The following is a 24,564-nucleotide window of genomic DNA, read 5'->3' as shown; positions in this document are numbered from 1 at the left end:
ATACTCCTGTTGTAATATAAGCAATGTGTTTAATATTAGAAAAGTTGACAAATAAATAAAGTAGGCCTAGACTATAGAAAGCTGCTCCTCCTCTTTTTAGTAGAGGCCATCACTCTTATTGTCTCGCACAATTGCATAGCCTATTGAAATGTTGCGCAACATGAGCTCTCATGAAGTGACTAATTAGATTTTCAAATACATTTTCATTGATGTCAAGAGTGATTAGAGGGACAATAGAGTGCTGAGTACCAGGCAGATTGCAAGTTTAGTATACTGCTAATGACCATCATCAGCTTCAGAACTTGGAGAAGCCTAATTACCATGACTAAACGGTCACGTGGAATTTGGCTGCCTTCATGAATCGTGACCGCAAGTGTGACAGTAATACGGTCACCGCAACAGCCCTAAGTATAAGAACAATTCCTAATATTAAGAACAAATTAAGAACAAATTCCTAATATTGAATATTCACCTGGTCATTCTATATCGTGGAAAGAGGTGTTCTTAATGTTTCGTTCACTCAGTGAATATCCCCATGCTTTCATTCATCTGGATACTAGTACAGAATGAATGAGTGACTTTAAATACCCATAACTACATTTTGCATTCGTTAGAAATCAAACCATGGCTAAAGCCTTAACACTGAAAGCACCTAAGTCAACACAATGAATGGGTTGAGTGAATGAATTTGGGAGAATGTCTGTCTCATCTGCAGTGATGGCTTTATTTAACTATAAGGCAAGGGGGCACACCTACAATTCAGGGTCATTGAGGACAAGCGGTACATCTCAGTGTTAGACAGAGAAGGATTAGGCTATTGACCATCAATCAAATTTCAATCAAATGTATTTTATAGAGCCCTTTTTACATCAGCAGTTGTCACAAAGTGATTATACAGAAACCCAGCCTAAAACCCCAAAGAGCAAACAATGCAGATGTAGAAGCACGGTGGCTAGGACAACTACCTAGAAAGACAGGAACCTAGGAAGAAACCTAGAGAGGAACCAGGCTGAGGGGCGGCCAGTATATAAGGCCAGAACGTTCTCCTTTTAAACACTGAACCAAGAACACTGAACACTGAACACACGCCAAAAAGTGTTTTGCCACGGCTCCCGAGTGTTGCAGTGGTCTAAGGCACTGCATTTAGGCGTCACTAAAGACCCGGGTTCGATCCCTAGCCGTGTACAACCGGCCCTGACCGGGAATCCCATAGGGTGGTGCACAATTGCCTGAGAGTCGTCCGGGATAGGGGAGGGTTTGGCCGGAGGGGCTTTACAAATCAAATGGTCACATACATATATTTAACAGATGTTATAGCGGGTGTAGCGAGATGCTTGTGTTCGTAGCTCCAACAGTGCAGGTGTATCTAAAACAAATTCACACAAATCTACAAGTAAAAGAATGGAATTAAGAAATATATAAATATTAGATTGAGCAATGTCAGAGTGGCATTGACTAAAATACAGTAGAATAAAATACAGTATATACATATATGAGATGAGTAAAGCAGTATGTAAACATTATTCAAGTGACTAGTGTTCCATTATTAAAGTGGCCAGTGATTCCAAGTCTATTTATATAGGGCAGCAGCCTCTAAGGTGCAGGGTTGCGTAACCGGGTAGAAGCCGGCTAGTGATGGCTATTTAACCGTCTGATGGCTGTTTTTCAGTCTCTCAGTCCCAGCTTTGATGCACATATACTGAACTAGCATTCTGGATGATAGCTGGGTGAACAGGCCGTGGCTCGGGTGGTTGATGTCCTTGATGATCTATTTGGCTTTCCTGTGACATCGGGTGCTGTAGGTGTCCTGGAGGGCAGGTCGTTTGACTGCGGTGATGGCTTGGGCAGACTGCACCACCCTCTAGTAGAGCCCTCCGGTTGCGGGAGGTGCAGTTTCTGTACCAGGCGGTGATACAGCCCGACAGGATGCTCTCAATTGTACATCTGTAAAAGTTTGTGAGGGTTTTAGGGGCCAAGCCAAATTTCTTCAGCTTCCTGAGATTGAAGAGGTGCTGTTGCACCTTCTTCACCACACTGTCTATGTGGACCATTTCAAATTGTCAGTTTTTTATTATTATTATTTCACCTTTATTTAACCAGGTAGGCCAGTTGAGAATAAATTCTCATTTACAACTGTGACCTGGCCAAGATAAAGCAAAGCAGTGTGCCAAAAACAACACAGTTAAACAAACGTACAACACAGGATAAACAAATGTACAGTCAATAACACAATAGAAAAAGTCAGTGATGTGTACGCCAAGTAACTTGAAGCTTTCCACCTTCTCCACTGCAGTCCCGTTGATGTGGATGGGGGCGTGCTCCTTCTGCTGTTTCCTGAAGTCCACAATCAGCTCCTTTGAATTGTTGACGTTGAGCGAAAGGTTATTTTCCTGGCACTACTCTCCCAGGGTCCTCACCTCCTCCCTGTAGGTTGTTTTATCATTGTTGGTAATCAGGCCTACTACTGTTGTGTCGTCTGCAAACTTAATGATTGAGTTGGAGGCGTGCGTGGCCACGCAGTCATGTAGTGAACAGGGAGTACAGGAGGGGGCTGAGCACACATCCTCGTGGGGCCCCTGTGTTGAGGATCAGCGAAGGGTAAATGTTGTTTCCTACCTTCACCAACTGGGGGCAGCCGTCAGGAAGTCCAGGACCCAGTTGCACAGGGCGGGGTCGAGACCCAGGGTCCCAAGCTGAATGATGAGCTTGGAGGGTACTATGGTGTTGAATGCTGAGCTATACTCAATGAACAGCATTCTTACATAGGTATTCCTTTTGTCCAGATGGGATAGGGCAGTGTGCAGTGCGATGGCAATTGCATCGTCTGTGGATCTATTGGGCGGTAAGCAAATTGAAGAGGGTCTAGGGTGACAGGTGAGGTAGAAGAGATATGATACTTAACTATCCTCTCAACGCACTTCATGATGACAGAAGTGAGTCATTTAGTTCAGTTGCCTTTGCTTTCTTGGTACAGGAACAATGGTGGAAATCTTTAAACAGCAGACTGGAATAGGGAGAGATTGAATATGTCCGTAAACACTCCAGCCAGCTGGTCTGTGCACAGATGGACTCCAATCAAGTTGTAGAAACATCTCAAGGATGATCAATGGAAACAGGATGCACCTGAGCTCAATTTCTAGTCCAATAGCAAAGGGTCTGAATAGTTATGTAAATAAGGTATTTCTATTTTTAATACATTTGCCACTTTGTCATTATGTGGTATTTTGTGTAGATTGATGAGTAAAAACATACATTTGACCCGTTTTAGAATAAGGCTGTAACGTAACAAAATGTGGAAAAAGTCAAGGGGTCTGAACACTTTCTGAATGCACTATCTGTAAGTCGAGCAGTAAATTTCAAACATAGATTCAACCACAAAGATCAGGGGGGTTTTGCCTCGCAAAGGGCACCTATTGGTAGATTGGTAAAAAAGAAAAAAGCAGACTGAATATCCCTTTGAGCATGGTGCAGTTATTAATTACACTTTGGATGGTGTACCAATACACCCAGTCACTACAAACATACAGGTGTACTTCCTAACTCAGTTGCCGGAGAGGAAGGAAATCACTCAGGAATTTTACTATGAGGCTAATGGTAACTTTAAATCAGTTACAGAGTTTAATGGCTGGTATAGGAGAAAACTGAGGCTGAATCAACAACATTGTAGTTACTCCACAATACTAACCTAATTGACAGAGTGAAAAGAAGGAAGCCTGTACAGAAAATAAATATTCCAAAACATGCATCCTGTTTGCAACAAGGCACTGGAGTAATACTGCAAAAAATGTGGCAAAAATTCACTTTTAGTCCTGAATACAAAAGTGTTGTTTGGGGCAAATCCAATACAACACATCACTGAGTACCACTATCCATATTTTCAAGCATGGTAGTGGCTGCATCATGTTATGGGTATGCTTGTAATTGTTAAGGACTGGAGAGTTTATCAGGATAAAAAAAGAAACAGAATGGAGCTAAGCACAGGAAAAATCTTAGAGGAAAACCTGGTTCAGTCTGCTTTCCACCAGACACTGGGAGATGAATTCACCTTTCAGCAGGACAATAATCTACAACACAAGGGCAAATCTACACTGGAGTTGCTTACCAATAAGACCGTGAATGTTCCTGAGTGGCCACGTTACAGTTTTGACTTAAATCTGCTTGAAAATCTATGGCAAGACTTGAAAATGGTTGTCTAGCAAAGATCAACAACAAATTTGACATAGTTTGAAGAATTTTGAAAATATGCACAATCCATGTGTGAGAAGCTCTTAGAGACTTACTCAGAAAGACTCACAGCTGTAATCACTGCCAAGGGTGATTCTAACATGTATTGAATACTTATGTGAATACTTATGTAAATAAGATACATTTGCAAAAATATCTTAAAACATGCTTTTAGCTTATGTGTAGATAGGTAAAAAAAGAAGAAGATTTATTCCATTTTGAATTCAGACTGTAACACAACCAAATGTGGAATAAGTCGAGGGGTATGAATACTTTCTGAAGGCATCGTACATCAACACTTGATCACCGGAGGAAAGCAAAACACTCCCTACTGTAGTTAATATTGTAATTCTAAGATTTAAAAAAATATTCTCCAGGGGACACGATTGCTTGAAGTTGTTTGTCAACTGAAGTAAATTCATGATAGTGAACACTGCAGATATCAATATATTTTTTTTAAATTTGAGCCAGTTTGCTAAAGCAGGAAAATAATCCAGCAGCAACAAGAAACAAGAAATTTGAAATATTATGTGGAATATAATGGACATTTTTTGTAGGGGTTGATAAAAAAAATTGTTAGGGCAAAATGGAAATTACAAAAAAAAGTGGAAATGACAAACTTTAGAAGGCTTTTTTATACCTTGAATACACTACAACTTTGCATTTCCTGCTGTGTAGGAAAAGTCTCAGCAACAAAATAGTTATCAAATTAAGATCCTACATCTGTAAGTGATAGTACATTACAACACAAGACTGCTTATCGGAATCCAAGGCAAAGGGGAAATTGACAGGGAAAACCATCCCACTCAACACATTTGGCCCCCTTTACCCCATCTCCTTCAAATCCTGTAGACTAATAGTTGTATCAGTGATCCTCTGCATAGCTGGTGACAGTTTAATCACCCAATGGTGTGTACAATACTCACTGACCTGTGGTGTTCATTTCTCATCTAATTTTCCACTAATTACATGTGTAGCTTCCGAAACAGGTCGCCTGAACATGATGAGATGATGATGTCTATTAAGGGGTCAATCAAACACAATTAAGAGAGTAGGCTTGAATTATGACAACCTAGAACCCGAGGGTAACTGAGGACATGCTCAAACATAAGTAGGTGATTGGTTGAGAACTGCCATTGAGAGAACTGATCCTGAACTATACACTGAGTATACTAATCATTAGGAACACCTTCCTATAATTGAGTTGCACCCCCCTTGCCGTCAGAACAGCCTCACTTCTTTGTGCCATGGACTCAACCAGGTGTCGAAAGCGTTCCACAGGGATGCTGGCCCATGATTACTCCAATGCCTCTCACAGTTGTGCCAAATTGGCTGGATGTCCTTTGGGTGGTGGACAATTCTTGATACAATTTTCCAGAGGAAGGCAGATCTCCATACCCTCCTCTGTTGGCTTGTGACCTGGATTCACTCGGTCTAGACAGGATCTGGTATCAGTGATTCACTCGGTCTAGACAGGACCTGGTATCAGTGATTCACTCGGTCTAGACAGGACCTCGTATCAGTGATTCACTCCTAGAAAGGACCAGGTATCAGTGATTCACTCCTTCTAGAAAGGATCTGGTATCAGTGATTCACTCGGTCTAGACAGGACCTGGTATCAGTGATTCACTCGGTCTAGACAGGACCTGGTATCAGTGATTCACTCGGTCTAGACAGGACCTGGTATCAGTGATTCACTCCTAGAAAGGACCAGGTATCAGTGATTCACTCCTTCTAGAAAGGACCAGGTATCAGTGATTCACTCCATCTAGACAGGACCTGGTATCAGTGATTCACTCCTTCTAGACAGGACCTGGTATCAGTGATTCACTCCTTCTAGACAGGACCTGGTATCCGTGGTTCACATCTCCATATACACTGAGTATACCAAACATTAAGAACACCTTCCTGATATTGAGTTGCGCCTCCCTCCCCCTTTTTACTCTCAGAACAGCCACAATTAGTCAGGAAATGAACTCTACAAGGTGTCGAAAGCATTCCACAGGGATGCTGGCTCATGTTGACTCCAATGCTTCCCACAGTTGTGTCAAGTTGGCTGGATGTCCTTTGGGTGGTGGACCATTCTTGATACAAATGGAAAAATTTGAGCGTGAAAAACCCAGCAGCGTTGCAGTTATTGACACAAACCGGTGCGCCTGGCACCTACCACCATACCCCGTTCAAAGACGTTTAAATATGTTTTCTTGCCCATTCACCCTCTGAATGGCACATATACACAATCCATGCCTCAAGTGTCTCAATACTTAAAAATCCTTCTTTACCCTGCCTCCTCCCCTTCATCTACACTGATTGAAGTGGATTTAACAAGTGACATCAATAAGGGATCATAGCTTTCAACTGGATTCACCTGGTCAGCCTATGTCAGGGAAAGAGCAGGTGTTCTTCATGTTTTGTCCACTCAGTACAGGCCAAACCAGATAACCTGTTAAAGCTATGAGTCAGTACTAGAGGTCGACCGATTATGATTTTTCAACGCCGATACCGATTATTAGAGGACCAAAAAGCCGATACCGATTAATCAGACGATTTTTTAAATGTATTTGTAATAATGACAATTACAACAATACTGAATGAACACTTATTTTAACTTAATATAATACATCAATAAAATCAATTTAGCCTCAAGTAAATAATGAAACATGTTCAATTTGGTTTAAATAATGCAAAAACAAAGTGTTGGAGAAGAAAGTAAAAGTGCAATATGTGCCATGTAAGAAAGCTAACGTTTCAGTTCCTTGCTCAGAACATGAGAACATATGAAAGCTGGACTAGTTAACTGTAAGGTTGCAAAATTGGATCCCCCGAGCTGACAAGGTGAAAATCTGTCGTTCTGCCCCTGAACGAGGCAGTTAACCCACCGTTCCTAGGCCGTCATTGAAAATAAGAATGTGTTCTTAACTGACTTGCCTAGTTAAATAAAGGTATAAAAAAATATCGGCAAATCGGCGCCCAAAAATACCGATTTCCGATTGTTATGAAAACTTGAAATCGGCCCCAATTAATCAGCCATTCCGATTAATCGGTCGACCTCTAGTCAGTACAGCTCAAACCAGATAGCCTATTGAAGCTATGCGTCACACTCATTCCCCTGAAGAGAGAGAACAACAATAAAGGATGATGTCATGGGGAGAATCTCAATTGCATACTCCTCACATCCTCTCTCCTCTCGCCTCATTCTCAAAACCCATTGGATAAGAAAGCCTGAGGTCCCTCCCTTCTGACCTTCTGCTCTAACCGTATGAATATTATCCAAATGCATCAGAATCTCTCATGGCTTCACGTTAAAAACAAATTACTGTCCAGTCTTCTGATTTTCTTTAGGAATGTTATATATATATTTTTTTTTAAACACAGTATTTTTCAGGCCAGTTACTACATGCTAGCAACACGCATAACCACCAAACCAGACAGGCAAATTCAGGGCAGCTAAGACAACCCAAGCCAAGGACAAATCGACTTAAATCTACAGTTTTATATAGAGCCATAGCTGAATGGAACTCTTTATCAGTCCATATTGCTCAGGCAAAAAGTAAATCCACCTTCAAGAAAAAAAATAAAAGAACATCTAATGTGACAGACCATATGACTGGACAGGAAATAGAAAGAACATCTAATGTGATAGACCATATGACTGGACAGGAAATAGAAAGAACATCTAATGTGATAGACCATATGACTGGACAGGAAATAGACAGAACATTTAATGTGATAGACCATATGACTGGACAGGAAATAGAAAGAACATCTAATGTGATAGACCATATGACTTTACAGGAAATAGAAAGAACATCTAATGTGATAGACCATATGACTGGACAGGAAATAGAAAGAACATCTAATGTGATAGACCATATGACTGGACAGGAAATAGAAAGAACATCTAATGTGATAGACCATATTACTGGACAAGAAATAGGAAGAAAATCTAATGTGATAGACCATGTGACTGGACAGGAAATAGAAAGAACATCTAATGTGATAGACCATATGACTGGACAGGAAATAGAAAGAACATCTAATGTGATAGACCATATGACTGGACAGGAAATAGAAAGCATCAACTGAATGTTAAATGTGTTTCCTGTCAGGTATTTTAATGATCTGTATTGTCTACTTGTTGAATGTTTGTGAAGTCTTGATTGTGGTTGTTTGTTAATGTCTTGTTAATTGGTGTTGGACCCCAGGAAGATTAGCTAGGGTTACGGCATGAACTAATGGGGATCCTAATAAAAATTACAAAATTCCTCCAATGGGGTTTGAGATTCTCCTAGGGTAGACAACAGAGTGGGACAATTCCAACAGAATCAAGCTAATTGCAGTGGTCTAAAAATGTCCCCTGGAAGGAAACCACGGTAATAATGCTCTCCAATCAGAGTCATACACTTGATTAATGCTCAGAAGCTGAACCACCTTCTCTCTTTCAGTCTGCAACTGAATATGTTGATACTCTCACCGGCCACCCCACATAGCCTGGTTCCTCTCTAGGTTTCTTCCTATGTTTTGGCCTTTCTAGGGAGTTTTTCCTAGCCACCGTGCTTCTACACCTGCATTGCTTGCTGTTTGGGGTTTTAGGCTGGGTTTCTGTACAGCACTTTGAGATATCAGCTGATGTACGAAGGGCTATATAAATAAATTTGATTTGATTTGCAGTCAAAATCACCCCTTTACCAAACCTAACCCTCTTTCATCAGGGTAGGTGGTACCTTATGGTGGAGAACATACATGATACTAACTGACCCTAATCTCCAAACCCTATATCTTTACCAAACCTAACTCTCTTTCATCAGGGTAGGTGGTACCTTACGTTGGAAAACACAACGTCCCCTAATCTCCAAACCCCTTTTTCTTTACCAAGACTAACCAGTATTTTATCTTGTGATGGGAGACCCACATTATACTAACCTGGTACTTTAGAACTAGGGGCCCTACTGGTTATACTAGTTAGATAGGCCTGCTGCTACTTAATGTAATAAATACTTGTGGAGGGCACGGCCTTAACACATTCATGATTCATCTATGAGTCAGTAGGATATCATGTGAAGGGGGATTTAGGGTGGGGCCTCAGCTTTGACAAATACGGTTGCTTGTGGTTTTCCTTCCTTAACAGATAAGCTGTTCCATTGATCTCTTGGACATTTACTATGAGAAACCAGAGATTATTAGTTTGAGGGCCTACAAGCTTGACTTGAAGCTGGATGACGTAGATGTTTAAATGAAGTTGTTTGCTTGTCATTACGGATTAGGCTTTTGATGTGTCCTTTTATGATTTGGTTATAAAGGTGCTATAGCAAGCCTCATGACCTGTAGTGTTCCCCAATGGCATCACTGATGAGCTATCCAACTGCACCGCTGGGTTCATCTGGATTCTACAATATGACGTAACCGGTGGCCCCATTGGTTGCTCCTTACATCACCAGCCGTTCTGTGAGAGTCATCGTCAGAGCCTCAACAAAACGGCATTTCTGATCCTGCCACCATTTTGTATTTTTATATTTCACATTTCTGGAACAGTTGACAGTAAAAGGTTAGGGCCAGGTGTGTGTAAACAATGGCAGCATGTTCTTAATCCAATACACAGACAATAATCCAGATTATTAAAATGTAATCCATTTGTCTGGGAGAGAGGAACAAAAAAATCTATGGAGTAAAGTAATATTACATTCTCAGGGACACTCGTTGAGCACAAATCAAATGTGCAAGTCACGTTTGAGTCTGAAATGTGCTTTATGCCACAGACAGTGATAACGCGAATGTCTAGCAACCCAAAGGTTGCGTGTTCGAATCTCATCACAGAAAACTTTTGCATTTTCATAAATTAGCAATTTTGTAAAAACGTAGCGCTTTTTAGCTACTTTGCAACTACTTAGCATGTTAGCTAACCCTTACCCTAACCTTAACCCTTCTAACCATAACCCTTCCCCTAACCTTAACCCTTCCCCTAACCTTAACCCTTCCCCTAACCTTAACGCTTTAACCTAGATCCTAACCTTAACCCTAAACTTAACGCTTTAACTTAGATCCTAACCTTAACCCTAACCCTTCCCCTAACCTTAACCTAGATCCTAACCCTTCCCCTAACCTTAACCTAGATCCTAACCCTTCCCCTAACCTTAACGCTTTCACCTAACTTCTAAACCTAACCTTAACCCCTAGAAAGAAAGCATGCTCAATTGGCAGAGTTGATATCTGTGCTTATAAACCCAGGGTCGTTATGTTTTTGCAAATTCGTAACATATTGTATAATTGCAATTCGTAATATATTGTACAAATTGCAATTCATAACCTATTGTCTAATTGCAATTCATAACCTATTGTACAAATTGTAATTCGTAGCATATCATACGAATTGTAAATCATAGCATATTTTACGAAACGTAAACTACTAATCGATGGGCTTTGCGATTTACGTTTACTATGTTACGTCTACCACTGAGTCCTGGTTGTATAATGATGAAACGAATAAAACCATTTGGCCTATTCGATAGCCTACCTATAAAAGAGAATGCAGTCAGTGACAAGCCTTGGTCATAACAACGACACACCCTCTGAATAGTCACCATTAGCTTTGTAAATTGATATTAAATGGCTGGTGAATAATGGTCGCAAGAGTGGTCAACCACCCGAACAGTGCTCTTATATGAAAATAGAGCTCGAGATGGTAACCAGTTTTAAGCATATAATGATTAGGTCGCCTTTTTATTTATTTTTTTACATTGCCAAAAGCCTATTTCGTGATTTAGATATCTGTCTAGCGGTCTGGGGGAAACATTTCCTGTCCCCGGTTTCACTCAGTTATTGAACATTAGGCTACAAATCCGACGAATTCCGCATATAATTCAACATTTTATCAGCGATGTATTTTTCCTTACCTGTACATAATTGTTTTCACAGTATTCTGCAACCCTCGATAGATTTTGGTAGCTTTCCACAAGCGCTCGTTTACCGGCCGGAATTTCTTCCTCTAGCAACATTTGTAGTTCTGCCATCTTACATCCCTCTGCATTTCTCTCCTCCCTTTCCTTTCAATGAGGCAAAGCGATGCTGCTTTTGGTGTGGTGAGAAAGGGGCTCCCCCGCCTGGTATTGTGGCACTTCTGGCCTCGATTTTATCACTGTTACATTTGACCGCGCTCTGGACTCGTTGTCAACTGTGATTGGTTCAGATACTACATCGATTAGTTGTGGATCAATTGATTTTGAGTGCGATTGTGGCTTGTTGAACCCAGAGCTGATGAAGAGCGATCGGGTCTAGCTAGTGGCAGAAGGTAGCCAGTGTACCACTGATGGCGCGCCGATTTTGCTGCAATCTATATGCTATATTTTAACATTTTGTCCTCGCTCGTGTGTATCTAATATATATATATATATATGCTTTTTAAAAAGGTAGACAAAATGTTGTCCCAGTCAGCACTATCTCCCATATTAAATCCCACATTAAGAGAATTGTGGGCCTTGTAGGAATCCTAAAGGAAACCCATTGGTTCATTGTGTAATTCGTGGTCAAAAGACACTACAACTCCCATGGCAACTTTGTGAATCATATGTTTCGTGGTATTCGGTTGGACCGAATTTGAGAGATCGCTATCGGAACCGTCTGGTTGCAGCCAGTAGGCTATATGTAGACAGCAGTGGGTTTAATCCATCCAGAGTCATGCATAGATAGGGTGAGTTTCTTAAACGTAACCTTCTATCGATTTGGTTCTTTTTTATTTTTTTATTTTACATTCACTCTAATTTGAACATATGGATACACAATTCTGACAATGTTTATGCAACAACTAAATAGCTTAATAATTGCCTCAGGCGAAAATCAGATAACAAGCCTATTATGCATGTGGTTTATAGTATCCATAATAAGGTACCCTTTACGAGGTCCGTGGGTATTAATTAGGCCCGTTGATTTCAATGACACATTATGAAAGCCTATTGAGAACATTTTCATTGTACATTATTGCTGCCATGCAACTTTATTGTCACAGAGGTGACCGAATGTTAAATCTCTTTAAGAAGTGACGATTCTCCGCCTGTCATCCCGGTTGTGACAAAGCAATGGAACAAGACGAGCTCGAGACCCGATTTGATGCCGCAGTGCGAGTGATACGGAGTTTACCCGAAGATGGTAGGCTAATTATCCACTAATAACTACACTAGCCTATACATCAAATCGGCCACTGAACTGTGGGCCATGTCCTGAGACCGAGTGGCCTATTTAGCAGTAAGCCTAGCTTGTGTAGCCTATGTCTGAATGAGCACCATTAGAGCTCACTGTGTTGCCACCGTGTTAATTTGGTACCCGCTTGATAGAGGTGATTGGCCTATATTCTCTGTGTCTTAGATATCGCCTGTTTTGGTTGGCTCTTAAAAGGCACACTGTAGGAAGTTCTGCTGTTCTAAAATTATATAACTGCCTTATAAGCTTAATTGCTGTTCAATTACTGTTCAATACAGTTATATTAGGCTACTCCTACATTGTTTATGTTTGTGTTGTCATATGATTGAGTGTTTGTAAACAAACAGCCAATTTCATGCCAATCTCATGGACAGTCAGTCCTTGCATAGCTCTGTAGTAGGCAGAGTAGCCGATAAACTGTTGAAATTACAGATTGTGTCTTTAGAGCTGAAGATGAGCAGATTCAACCATTAAAGCGTTGAATTTAAAATAGAAGTCTATGTATACCTTCTGAGGACACACATTTGTATTGTCGGTTGCAGTGAGCTCATGGTAATTGCTGCATTGACTATCGGCTGCAAATGTAACAATAATTCAAAGTATCATGTAAATCGTCAAACTTCCTGAATTATCTTCTTTGTTCCCCTCTCCTATCCTTATTTGCTCTCCTACAGGTCCATATCAGCCGGCGGATGGCATGATGCTCATGTTTTATAGTTACTACAAGCAGGCTGCGCTGGGGCCATGTAATATTCCAAGACCCACAGGATACTGGGACACTGCAGGCAAAGCCAAGTGGTAAATTCTGTTTAAGGACTGGGTCGTGTTCATTAGCGCACACTGTAGCAAAATGTTTTGCAACAGAAAACCTGAAAATGTGTGTTTCTTATTGGACACGTTAAGATAGTATAGAACTTCCCCGCTTCACTCCGTTTTGGATCGCTTTCTTCCATTTTGTGCCGACTGAACACGACCCTGGTGAAGGGTGTTGTTCTAGCAATATCAAATATCAAATCAGATGAAAGATGATGATGTTATAAAAATAAAACTACTGCATGCCTTCAGTACTGAGACATGTACGAGATATGCCAGCATAGACCCTTTGAAATGTTGCAGAAGAATGGCCCAGCGAGGCTAAGACCAATGAAAAGTCGAAAAATGGGTTGTGTTTTTACCTCGAGGTTAAAGGTTTCGCGATTAAGGAATATCACTGAATCATTTGGACTGGGATATTATGGATATGCTTAAGCCACAAAGCAGAATAACCATATTTATTCTATAGTGCATGGAATATGAGTCATTCAATCAAACTACCCACTGCAGTGTGTGTAATATACCATACTACCATCTTATTGCTGCACAATAATAGATTTATTAGCCACAAAAATGCATTTCAACTATTAAAACCTGCTAATTTGCTGTATGATCAGACCAAATTCTGAGAGATTTTATTTCAAATATCTGATACTGTGTTTACAATAGTTTCTTCCTTGTTATCTCAAGGCCCTATGTAAATGCATATCTTGCATGGGGGTCCATATGGATTCATAATGAAATCCCTACTCTGAACAAAAAAGTATGTTGTTAGTCTTGTCTCGACATTATTGAGGTTATGCAGCATTTCTTTTATCACCTGAGTTCGTATGAGACACAAACGTTGTTTGTTGCCAGGGACGCATGGAACTCACTGGGGAACATGTCAAAGGAGGAAGCCATGCAAGCGTACGTCAATGACATTCAGCTGGTAAGCATTTTTACTACGGCATCTTGAATAAATAAAAGAAGAGGAAGCAACTGCATGCTTGTACTATTGTTTTACCCTCCAGGCAGATACATTTCTGTTTCGTTAAATTGATGAAACCACATTTAATCTATATTGAAACACCAATATATTAACAATCACATTTCTGGAAGATTCTGGAGACTCTTCCAGTCACAGAGGAGGTGTCTGATCTGCTGGAGGCTCTCGGGGGGTATTTCTTCGAAGAAGTGGAGGGAGGAGTGGAGGAAGAGAAGGATGAGGACAAGAGGGCCTACAGCAGGCCTTTCGCAGCAGCTGCAGGTGCCTGGTCAAAATGGATGCTGTTTTGAACACTGCAGAACTACACACCTCAGTTTGACTGAACACAACAATACGATAACCCCAACACATCTAGGAATACAATTGTTAAATGATTTATGTGTTTATTGATGATTAATTAACCACTCTCATAGTCTATAAATAGTCACTAAAGAGTCAATAAATTCACACAGAAGGAGATTGTTCCACCTCAAGGTGGGTTTAGCTCTGAGGAAGATCTTATCTCTTGCTTATGTTAACCTTTCCTTGCTATTAGCAGAGAAGGCCTTTGGACTAATATTTCATAGTCACCTTTTTGTCTTTTTGCTTAGTGGAAATGCAGATGCAAAAGGGGTATATCCACAAACCAAAGATGGAAGGCAAGTGTTTGTGTGGTAGCGTTGGTCCTAAACTCCATTCCCCAAGGGTCCACAGTGAACTCATGTCAGTCATCCTCACCTTGTAATCAGCAATCAGTTCTAATGAAGGAAGAGAGATGATGAGTGGACTGTTGTCTATGGCAACAATTAAAGGGATAGTTGATCCAAATGACCCATTTACCTCATATTATGGAAAACTAGAAAGTAGTCTATGGACCCAAGAATCAGTGATATATGATATGAGTTTGTCTTCTTACAGTAGCTATAGTTTCGCATTAGCATAATTGATTGCATGGTGCAAGCAGGACTCCTGTTAGCCTGCGCTAAACAGCAAACCTAAAGGTATCCATAAGTTGACTTCAATTTGACATTTTGGTGAACTATCCCTTTAAGGAAATAAGTGCAAACATGTTGAAGGCTGGATGAGTAGAGAACCTCATTTTGTTGTGTTTTGTGGCATGGTTGATTGGTTGTTTTATCTTTGAAAGTGTCTGGTATTGTCTCAATAGTAGACAAGTCTGTTGCTAATAAATAGCAGCCTGTTGGTGTTAGCTGTGTAGTTGTGTAACTTGTGCTGAGCTTTGTGAACGGTGGTTGTGATGCATAGAATGCTAAATGTTGTGGCAATGTAGATGCAGTCGGTGTTATCTAGAGTAGATACAGTCGGTGTTATCTAGAGTAGATACAGTCGGTGTTATCTAGAGTAGATACAGTCGGTGTTACCTAGAGTAGACACAGTCGGTGTTATCTAGAGTAGATACAGTCGGTGTTATCTAGAGTAGATACAGTCGGTGTTATCTAGTGTGGATACAGTCGGTGTTATCTAGAGTAGATACAGTCGGTGTTACCTAGAGTAGATACAGTCGGTGTTATCTAGAGTAGACACAGTCGCTGTTATCTAGAGTAGATACAGTCGGTGTTATCTAGAGTAGATACAGTTGTTATCTAGTGTAGATGCAGTCAGTGTTATCTAGAGTAGCTCATTATAATTATAAAGAGGTTATAATACGGTGTCTTGTACATTTTATTGCACTGCTCAGGCTTTGGGAGTCTGGAAATCTGGAAGGATATTCAAACCAAAGTCCCAGAAAGCAAAATAAATGGCATGACTATGACTGACAAGGAGGAAAGCAAAAGCACTGATAAGGAGGAAGAGGAGGAGGAGGAGAAAGTGGACAGTGATGAGGAGGAGGAAGAGGAGAAAGTGGACAGTGATGAGGAGGAGGAAGAGGAGAAGGAGGAGGAGAAAGTGGACAGTGATGAGGAGGAGGAAGAGGAGAAAGTGGACAGTGATGAGGAGGAGGAAGAGGAGAAGGAGGAGGAGAAAGTGGACAGTGATGAGGAGGAAGATGCAGATGATGAAGCGGAGGAGGAGAGAGGTACCGCAAATTGTACATATCATATTTTGAGCTGTTTCTCTACACAACAACTTAGTTATGAATACTATGTAGCATAACGTATTAACAAGCCAAACATGGTTATACTTACGACAGTGCTATAACTATGGGTAGCTATAAAGCAGTTCAAGTGGAAGATGAGGACTGAATTTGACATGGTTCTGTATGTTACCATAAAAGAGACTTCAGGACTTTTATTTCGGAGATAAAATGTCCCTAGGCCGTGGTTACATCAGTTTGTCACAATTTAAACCATAACCTCTCTATATCACTATGAAACAAAGGACCGGGAGGAGCATTGTTATGTCAGTGTTGTGTCATGTCAGGTTTATAACTATAATATGCTTATTAAAATGACACTAATTGTCATACTGTCTGTTAGAGAGGAAGTCCCCAGGCCCTGACATGAATCTGCTCAGGGTGAAGGACCGCAGGTGGAGGTCAGAGGTCAGCTCGTCCAACGGCAGTGTGGAGCCCAGCGTCTCCTCCATGACCAATGGGACACAGAGCTCCCTCAACAGTGAGGTGGAGGAAGAGGAACTGGCCTACTCCAAAGATCCCCTACCGGAGAACCGCTACAGGCATCTGAACAGACACCTCAGTGGTAAGCACCACCTCCAGTAGGTGGGTTAGTTAGTAGGACCCAACTATAGGTACTGTATTTGAGAGCACCTGTAGGAGAGACGAAACTAGGGCTGTGGCGGTCATGACATTTTGTCAGCCGGTAATTGTCATGCAATTAACTGCTGGTCTCACAGTAATTGTCAGTTTAATTGACATAAACACATTTAGCATCTCCTGGCTTCCACACATAGCCTTCAAGCCACTGATGCAGACCTTTGGAACATCTACATTTTAAAAAGTCTAATAAATCCATTTAATATAGCCTACACCAAATCCATTATTTATTTTAGACAGGTAAGCAGGTGGCCTAGTGGTTAGAGCATTGGGCCAGTAATCGAAAGGTTGCTAGATCAAATCCCTGAACTGACGAGGTAAAACATATGTTGTTCTTCCCCTGAACAGGGCTGTTAACCCACTGTTCCTTAGGCTGTCATTGTAAATAAGACTTTGTTCTTAACTGACTTGCCTCGTTAAATGAAACATGACATGAAGAAAATGTAGTCTATTTCAGAAGAACATAATAGCATATTCTGAGTTGTCTTTATGTTAGGCCCCGATCTGGCTATGCAAAATGGCTGTGGGCTACACTAGAGTGAGCACATTCTGTGTTGAACTGTTAACAAAGAAACAGGTCCTCCTATATGCTTCATTTAGAGTTATTTATGCAACTTCAGTTGGGATACAAACATCAGGCTATATGTTTAGATTTTTAATACATTCTAAGGCTGCATGATGCAACTCTAATGAGGATTTGAATAAAGTCTGGACTACACTATAATAAAGCATGAGCTCTGCTCTGTTTCTTACGCAGGTTGTACACACTTCATCAGTCTCTCATTCACAATTTGATTTGACAATATTCTCACCCATCAGACTATTGTTACTTTAATCTGATCTTTACATACTAATATATACTACTAATATACAGTACCAGTCAAAAGTTTGGACACACCTATTCATTCAAGGGTTTTATTTTATTTTTTACATTGTAGAATAATAGTGAAGACATCAAAACTATGAAATAACACGTGAATGCGCACATATGTACTATTTATCATTGTTGGGTCAGTGCTACTTTAAAGTTTGTTTTTGGACAATCATTTCCTCCTCCAGTTTAGATGGACGTCATATTCTATTTGTGTCTCCCCCTCATAGGCCTATTTTTTGGACAGCGTAGAATTTATTGATATGTTTGTCAGTGTCAGCAGCAGTGGAGATGTTCAGGGGCAGAACGACAGATGTGTACCTTGTCAGCTCAGGGATTCTCTAGTCCAATGCTCTAACCACTAGGCTACCCTGCCGCCCAGAAGAACAGAATGACAGGTCGCCACTGGAGCAGAGTAGGCTGCCCTGTAATTTATCATATTAAAAAAATATTCTGCTAATGTGTCCTGTCATAAAGTGTAGTAGAATTACATGAAATGTGTTTAGACCACATTGTTCCTGTGCAAAAAAGAAGAAGAAACATCTGATATAGCCTAGGTCTACTCTACGCTGTACGCATTCAGCCCTGCTTTGAACTCATTTTTTTTTTTGCGAACAGTGATTGAATTATATTATTAGCCTAAATTATCACTATCCAATCTACTCATCACATTATGAATAGTAGGCTATCTTACATAAGTCTGTAAATGTGATTATTCATGGAACGTGTTATTATAAAGGAGAATTTATATGGTTAAATTGATCTTCCTTAAGCTTGAAACTCACACGCCGCCTATGAATGCCAGGTAGGCTACACCGGTTGTAAAGCAGATTAGATATGCTTCATTTCAAGAATTGAGCGATAAATATAGCAGGACGAGAAAGCTGGGATTCTCTTTTTTCAATAATGGCCTCTGTTTTCACACGCGATTGCGCTATGACTGGGCTTAAAATAACACATTTCACTCTGTAGGCTCTCCAACCGTGTTCCAGGGGTCTACCCCCTGTCGACAGCACCCGCAACCCAAAACATCTTCCCGTGGGAAGTGCTTTCATTAAGCATGGATCTATCCAGGGGTAAACAGCTCAGGCCCTCAAATTCCAGCATTCCTGCTGGTTTTCATTTCTTTGTGTTACTGATTGGCTGTAGAGAACACACCAGGTAGAATCAGTCCCTAGTAAAAAAGGAAATATGCAGGTCTGTGGTCATCAAGGACTGGATCTGTACACTTCATATATGCAGATCAATGCTTGACGTGTCAATAACCTGACAATGATGTGGTGTGCTTCGTCCCCTCCACACAGAGCGTCTTCGAGTCAACGACTCGGACAATGAGGAATTCTGTGATTCAATGGAACATTTAGCCATGGAGGAGGTGAGAAGTTCTCTCTTAAGAAATGTGGTGTGTTTGCTCCAGTAAATCAGAACTCGCTCCTGCCCTTCTATTTATTGGATTGGTTTGCGTTTTGGGTAATGACAATGCAAAAGGAGCGCTCCCATTGGCCATCTCTGCATGATTATGATTGGTTGTCTTCACAGGAATCGGGAATACCCAGGGTACACTCCTCCGGGACAAGGGCAAGTCAAGCTAAGAGGAGGAGTCTTCAGGGAGAGACCCTGGATGAGGACCTGAGTCTCCAGGAAGACTCCCCTCACAGGGAGGGGCTTCATACAGAACGACGTGACAGTTGCTGGTCAATGAGTGGAATAGGTGGGGTCTGTATGGTCTTACTGTTTAAAATAAATCATGAAAAAAAGTATAAATCAATAGCATTTGATCCCTTGATTGACTTGAAACCTTTTTCCTGTGCTTCTGGGCTTTTATTCATAAAGCGTCTCAGAGTTGAAGTGTTGTCGAGGATCAGCTCCACCCGGTCCATGTTTTATGTTCTAAAAGGCCAAACTGATCCGAGATCAGCACTTCTACTCCGAGACGCATGTGACGTTTTGTAACTACAGGCCATGACGTCCATAGAGTGATGCTGGCTCACTGTCCATTGTTTGTGGTATAGGTTCCAGGTCATCGGGGCTAGGTTGCGGGTCACAGATTTTTACCAGTGGAAATGCTGCAGAGGGCTGGGTTATGCAGATCAGGACTGAGGCTGTTGCCAGTGGTAACCTTAACGAGCACATCGCCATGGCGCTGACCAGGCTGCAGGGGGACATGGCTAACGTGCTTCAGAGGCTTAACACTCTGGAGGCCCTGACCACATTACAGGTGAGACCCCGGTCTAAAAACCATAGAGATAAAACAGTACTTTTTATTTTTATAAAACTGTGTCACAATACAGTCTAAAATTATATCTGAATCATAAGTGAGACCACCATAGTCTACATTTTGTGTGTGTTCATTTTCAGACTAGATCACTTTCTCAGGCTAGACAAGATGACTCCTTATCCCTGGCAAGAAAGGTATGTGCTTCTGTCTAACGATACGGAACAAAAATATAAACGCAACATACAACAATTTCAAAGATTTTACTGAGTTACAGATCATGCAAGGAAATTGGGTCAATTAAAATAAATTCATTAGGTCCTACTCTATGGCTTTCACATGACTGTTGGTTGGTGGCCTACCAGTTGTGCCGGTGGCCAATAGGTCCCTGGATCGGGTCCCCGATTTGACATGGTGGGAGATCTGTTGACTTGCCCTTGGGCGGGGTGCTTGAACCTGGTTGTCCCTGTGGGTCTCTCTGGATGGGAGTATCTGCTAGATGACTGAATGTGATGTAAATGTTGAACGGCTTCACTGCAGGTAGATTGTATGTTTTAATATTCAATAAAAAATATCTATATTTAAAAAAAACAGATATATGTGTCTGTTAGTCACAGATACCTTAAAAAAAAGGGGCCTCACAATGGGCCTCTGGATCTCGTCACGGTATTTCTATGCATTGAAATTGCCATCGATAGAATGAAATTGTTTTAATTGTCCATAGTTTATGCCTGCCCATGCCATAACCCCACCGCCACCATGGGGCACTCTGTTCACAAAAATGACATCAGTCATACACGTGGTCTGAGGGTGCGAGGCCGGTTGTACTTACTGCCAAATTCTCTAAAACAACACTGGAGGCATTAAATTCTCTGACAACAGCTCTGTTGTACATTTCTGCAGTCAGCATGCCAATTTCATGCTCCCTAAAAGTTTGAGACATCTGTGGCATTGTGTTGTGTGTCAAAACTGCACATTTTAGAGTGGTATTTTATTGTCCCCCAGCACAAGGTGCATCTGTGTAATGATCAATCTGTTTAATCAGCTTCTTGATATGCCACACCTGTCAGGTGGATAGATTATCTTGGCAAAGGAGAAATGCTCACTGACAGGGATGTAAACAAAATGGTGTATAAAATGTGAGTGAAATAAGCTGTTTGTGCATATGGAACATTTCTGGGGTCTTTTATCCCATCACTTTAAATGTTGCATTTATATTTTTTGTTCAGTGTATTAATTCTTAGAAGTCTAAGCTGACATATGTTTTAAGATTGTCATACCATGGGTCATTTAGCTATTTGATTTTGAATTTGACGACCCCTTTAGGTATAAAACAAATACATATAAACAACAATATTTGAACAAATATTTAATTTGGCCTTTATTACTATCGCCCATAGAAATGCATTGAATAACACATTCATAAATGGCAAAAAAAGACATTCAAAAAATAAAGCATAAGGAATATGTTTAAAAAATATATATATATTTAAACCTTTATTTAACCAGGTAGGCAAGTTGAGAACAAGTTCTCATTTACAATTGTGACCTGGCCAAGATAAAGCAAAGCAGTTCGACACATACAACAACACAGAGTTACACATGGAGTAAAACAAACATACAGTCAATAATACAGTAGAAACAAGTCTATGTAAGGTTTTCAATCTTCTGTCTAACTATTAAATAATAGTAAAAAAAATAGGATTCACAATGCCAGAATCATACCGTTTTTTTTTTCATTGAATATCTTAAAACGTATACACGAAAGAGGAGTCGTTTAAAAATGTGCAATGCTAAACAAGAGAAGTCTCTTCAACAAGAGATTTACTCTTTAATGTCAGCATGGTTGAGAGAGTTGTCTTTTTTTGGTTTTCCAGAGTCCTTCGTGGTGGCCTTTGCACCTGTCTCCTACCACAGTGGTGTTTGCTACAGTCTGGCCTTTGATTTCTCATTGGCTGGTTCATATTTACCTGCAACGAAAGAGGAAGTGAGTGTACTGTGTGTTCTATACTGTATGTCATCTGTTCCCTGTGAATCAGAGCCATGTATAAATATATAGAAAATATCTCTGGTGTATGTCTTTACTGTAGAGGTGCTTATATTTTGTGTTCTATCAGTGTTCTATCAGTGTTCTATCTATGTCATAGGTATTCTAACCTTGTGCAGAATATGTGCACCTTTAGGTTCAGGGACGTGTACTATATATGTTATCAGTTTGTCACATTGATCAAAACAAATCAGGTCATTATACTAATGTGTTGTCCAACGTTTGTCTTTTCAGAAAGATAAGCTGAGGATCGAGTGTTGTTATTCAAGCAAGCCAAACTCCAGGGAGAATTGCCTCTTTTCAGAAAGATAAGCTGAGGATCGAGTGTTGTTATTCAAGCAAGCCAAACTCCAGGGAGAATTGCCTCTTTTCAGAAAGATAAGCTGAGGATCGAGTGTTGTTATTCAAGCAAGCCAAACTCCAGGGAGAATTGCCTCTACATTTGTATAGAAATTGTACTTTTCATTTAAATTCTCTAAATGGCACTGTTTGGCACTGGACGCCAGCTGTAATTGTACAGAGAGGTGATTTGTAATACATCATTCACAATTAATTTTTTATTTAAACATGGTCTGGATTTACGGGCACAATACAAGGTTTGCTTACCACTTGAAAAATGTGTAATATTATTTTGATACCCCACTAATGCCATACAATATTGTAACTTCATGGATCGGTTTCCCGGATTCCTATTGGACTAAAAACCACTTTCAATGGGGATTCTCCATTGAAGTCCAAGAGCTGGGCTCTTATAGCTTAATATTTTCTTACCACATGACATAGTGAACCACTAACTTGCTTGACCATTTGCTCTAATTTAAAACAGGGTGCAGCGGCGCAAGATATATCACAACTTTGTCACCTAGAATTACATTATGGTTTCTGTTTCTCAAAAATAGGCAATACATGAATGTTTGTCAAATGTATACCCATAAAAGTAGTGTACATTGGCCTCCAAACAAAATGTCACAAGTTTTACATGGCACTGCCTGAGGGCGATCAAGACACAATAGATCTATTGATGTGGTGTTGAGGTCCATGAACAGAACTAGATTTTATACAGTATTTATTAACCATATTATAGTATATACTTAAGCGTACTCCTACTTGACATTGATGTTGATGAATAACCTTCCAACTAACACCAATGGATTATATATTAATATTTTATTCCCAATATAGCTAAATATTTCAGAATATTTATCAAAGAAATCCCAGAAGAACATACAACATTCATTAATACGGAGGGATGAGGAAGGTTTCTGTGTGGATCAAAGGCTGAACATTATTGTACAATATCTGCTGTCTATTATCATTTGCAATGAGCCCAAATCATTCACTTCCAGAAAGAAATCCTTTAGGGTTTGTAGGAATGGTTAATTTTCCTAATCTTATGTAGAGATTGTAGGTTTTTTTCTTCCTGTGAACACATTGTGTAATTTATGAGAAATGAATGATAGAAAACAACACTATTGTGCAAAATATTGTATTTGTAGTATTTAATTCAATTACAAAGAATGTATCTAAGTAGCCAATTGATGATTATACAATTATAACCAGAGATGCACTTGCAAGTTGCAATAAAGCCTTGTTCACACTGCAGACCTTAATGCTCAAATCAGTTTTTTATTTCTTCAAATCTGTTTTGGAATACTGACTGTCCAAACAGCAAGTTAAAAGTGACCAAATTGGATTTGTGTGTTCAGACAGCAGTCATTTACTGACATGGCTATACTAGTTGTCATAGTAACCACTAGTGTGTGCGCAGTGGTGTCATTATACCTAAGTGAGGGGCAGCCTAGAGCGGTAGATTAACGAGAACGTCGTTTTCCCGACATAAACTGACCAAGACGCACCTCCAAGAATCACTCACATAATTCTGCCCCCAAAAACAATGAACACTTCTCACCCAGTTGCATATGAGCTATTAAGCAGAGCGCTGATGTCGCCCCTTGATAAGCAGCGCCCACTTTGCGGAAAGTCACAGGCCCAAAATATGTATTATGTCGATGCCCAGCACGCCTCCCCATGGTGCTGTTGGAGAGAAGCTGCGCTGCGTCTCTCCACTATGGATCCTGATAGCTGCCAAAAGGTTGAATATACCAAACGTTAGGATCGTAAGAAAATCCATACGTAAATTGTTAGGATCGTAAGAAAAAAACATACATGAAATTTAATCTGTGAACATACAACCACCATGTTACAGTTACGGACTAACATTTTAGGCTTGAACAAATCTTGTGTTGCAATTCTGACCTACAATATGACCTTTCTGAGTTTTTGGCAGTTTCATCTCACCAACAAAAAAAAACGTACACCAAACGGCCTGTGAGGGGTGCTACCCGAACAAGAATAACACAGTATTAAAAAAACAGAAGTCAGGGAAACCGGAAAGAGGTATCCTGCACGTTTTCAAATTAAAAGTCCCCATTCTCGAATACTCGCCAGTTGAGTTTACTTCACATTTAGGTAGCTAATGTAATGGATGTGTTAACCAGCGTAA

At 40.4% G+C, this 24,564-nt stretch overlaps 1 protein-coding gene and 1 pseudogene across 1 annotated transcript; one reads left to right on the top strand and one right to left on the bottom strand.

The window, feature by feature from the left end:
* Window positions 1–11,287, bottom strand: part of LOC115115267 (abl interactor 1-like) — a 47,875-nt pseudogene extending 36,588 nt beyond the window's left edge.
* A 426-nt stretch (window positions 11,288–11,713) lies between these two features.
* Window positions 11,714–22,005, top strand: LOC115115269 (acyl-CoA-binding domain-containing protein 5A-like). The gene is made up of 13 exons (XM_065005946.1): window positions 11,714–11,908; window positions 12,252–12,363; window positions 13,089–13,212; window positions 14,086–14,158; window positions 14,329–14,476; window positions 14,806–14,853; window positions 15,894–16,232; window positions 16,633–16,854; window positions 19,104–19,174; window positions 19,339–19,510; window positions 19,812–20,017; window positions 20,158–20,211; window positions 21,892–22,005. The coding sequence occupies exons 2-13, from the start codon at window positions 12,294–12,296 to the stop codon at window positions 22,003–22,005; spliced, it is 1,641 nt and encodes a 546-aa protein (XP_064862018.1). The 5' UTR covers window positions 11,714–11,908; window positions 12,252–12,293.
* Window positions 22,006–24,564: the final 2,559 nt, after the last annotated feature.

Source organism: Oncorhynchus nerka, linkage group LG20 (genome assembly GCF_034236695.1).
Source record: "Oncorhynchus nerka isolate Pitt River linkage group LG20, Oner_Uvic_2.0, whole genome shotgun sequence".
Taxonomy (NCBI): Eukaryota; Metazoa; Chordata; class Actinopteri; order Salmoniformes; family Salmonidae; genus Oncorhynchus; species Oncorhynchus nerka.
The sequence above is the reverse complement of the archived record's forward strand: the minus strand, read 5'-3'. Positions and strand labels throughout refer to the sequence as shown.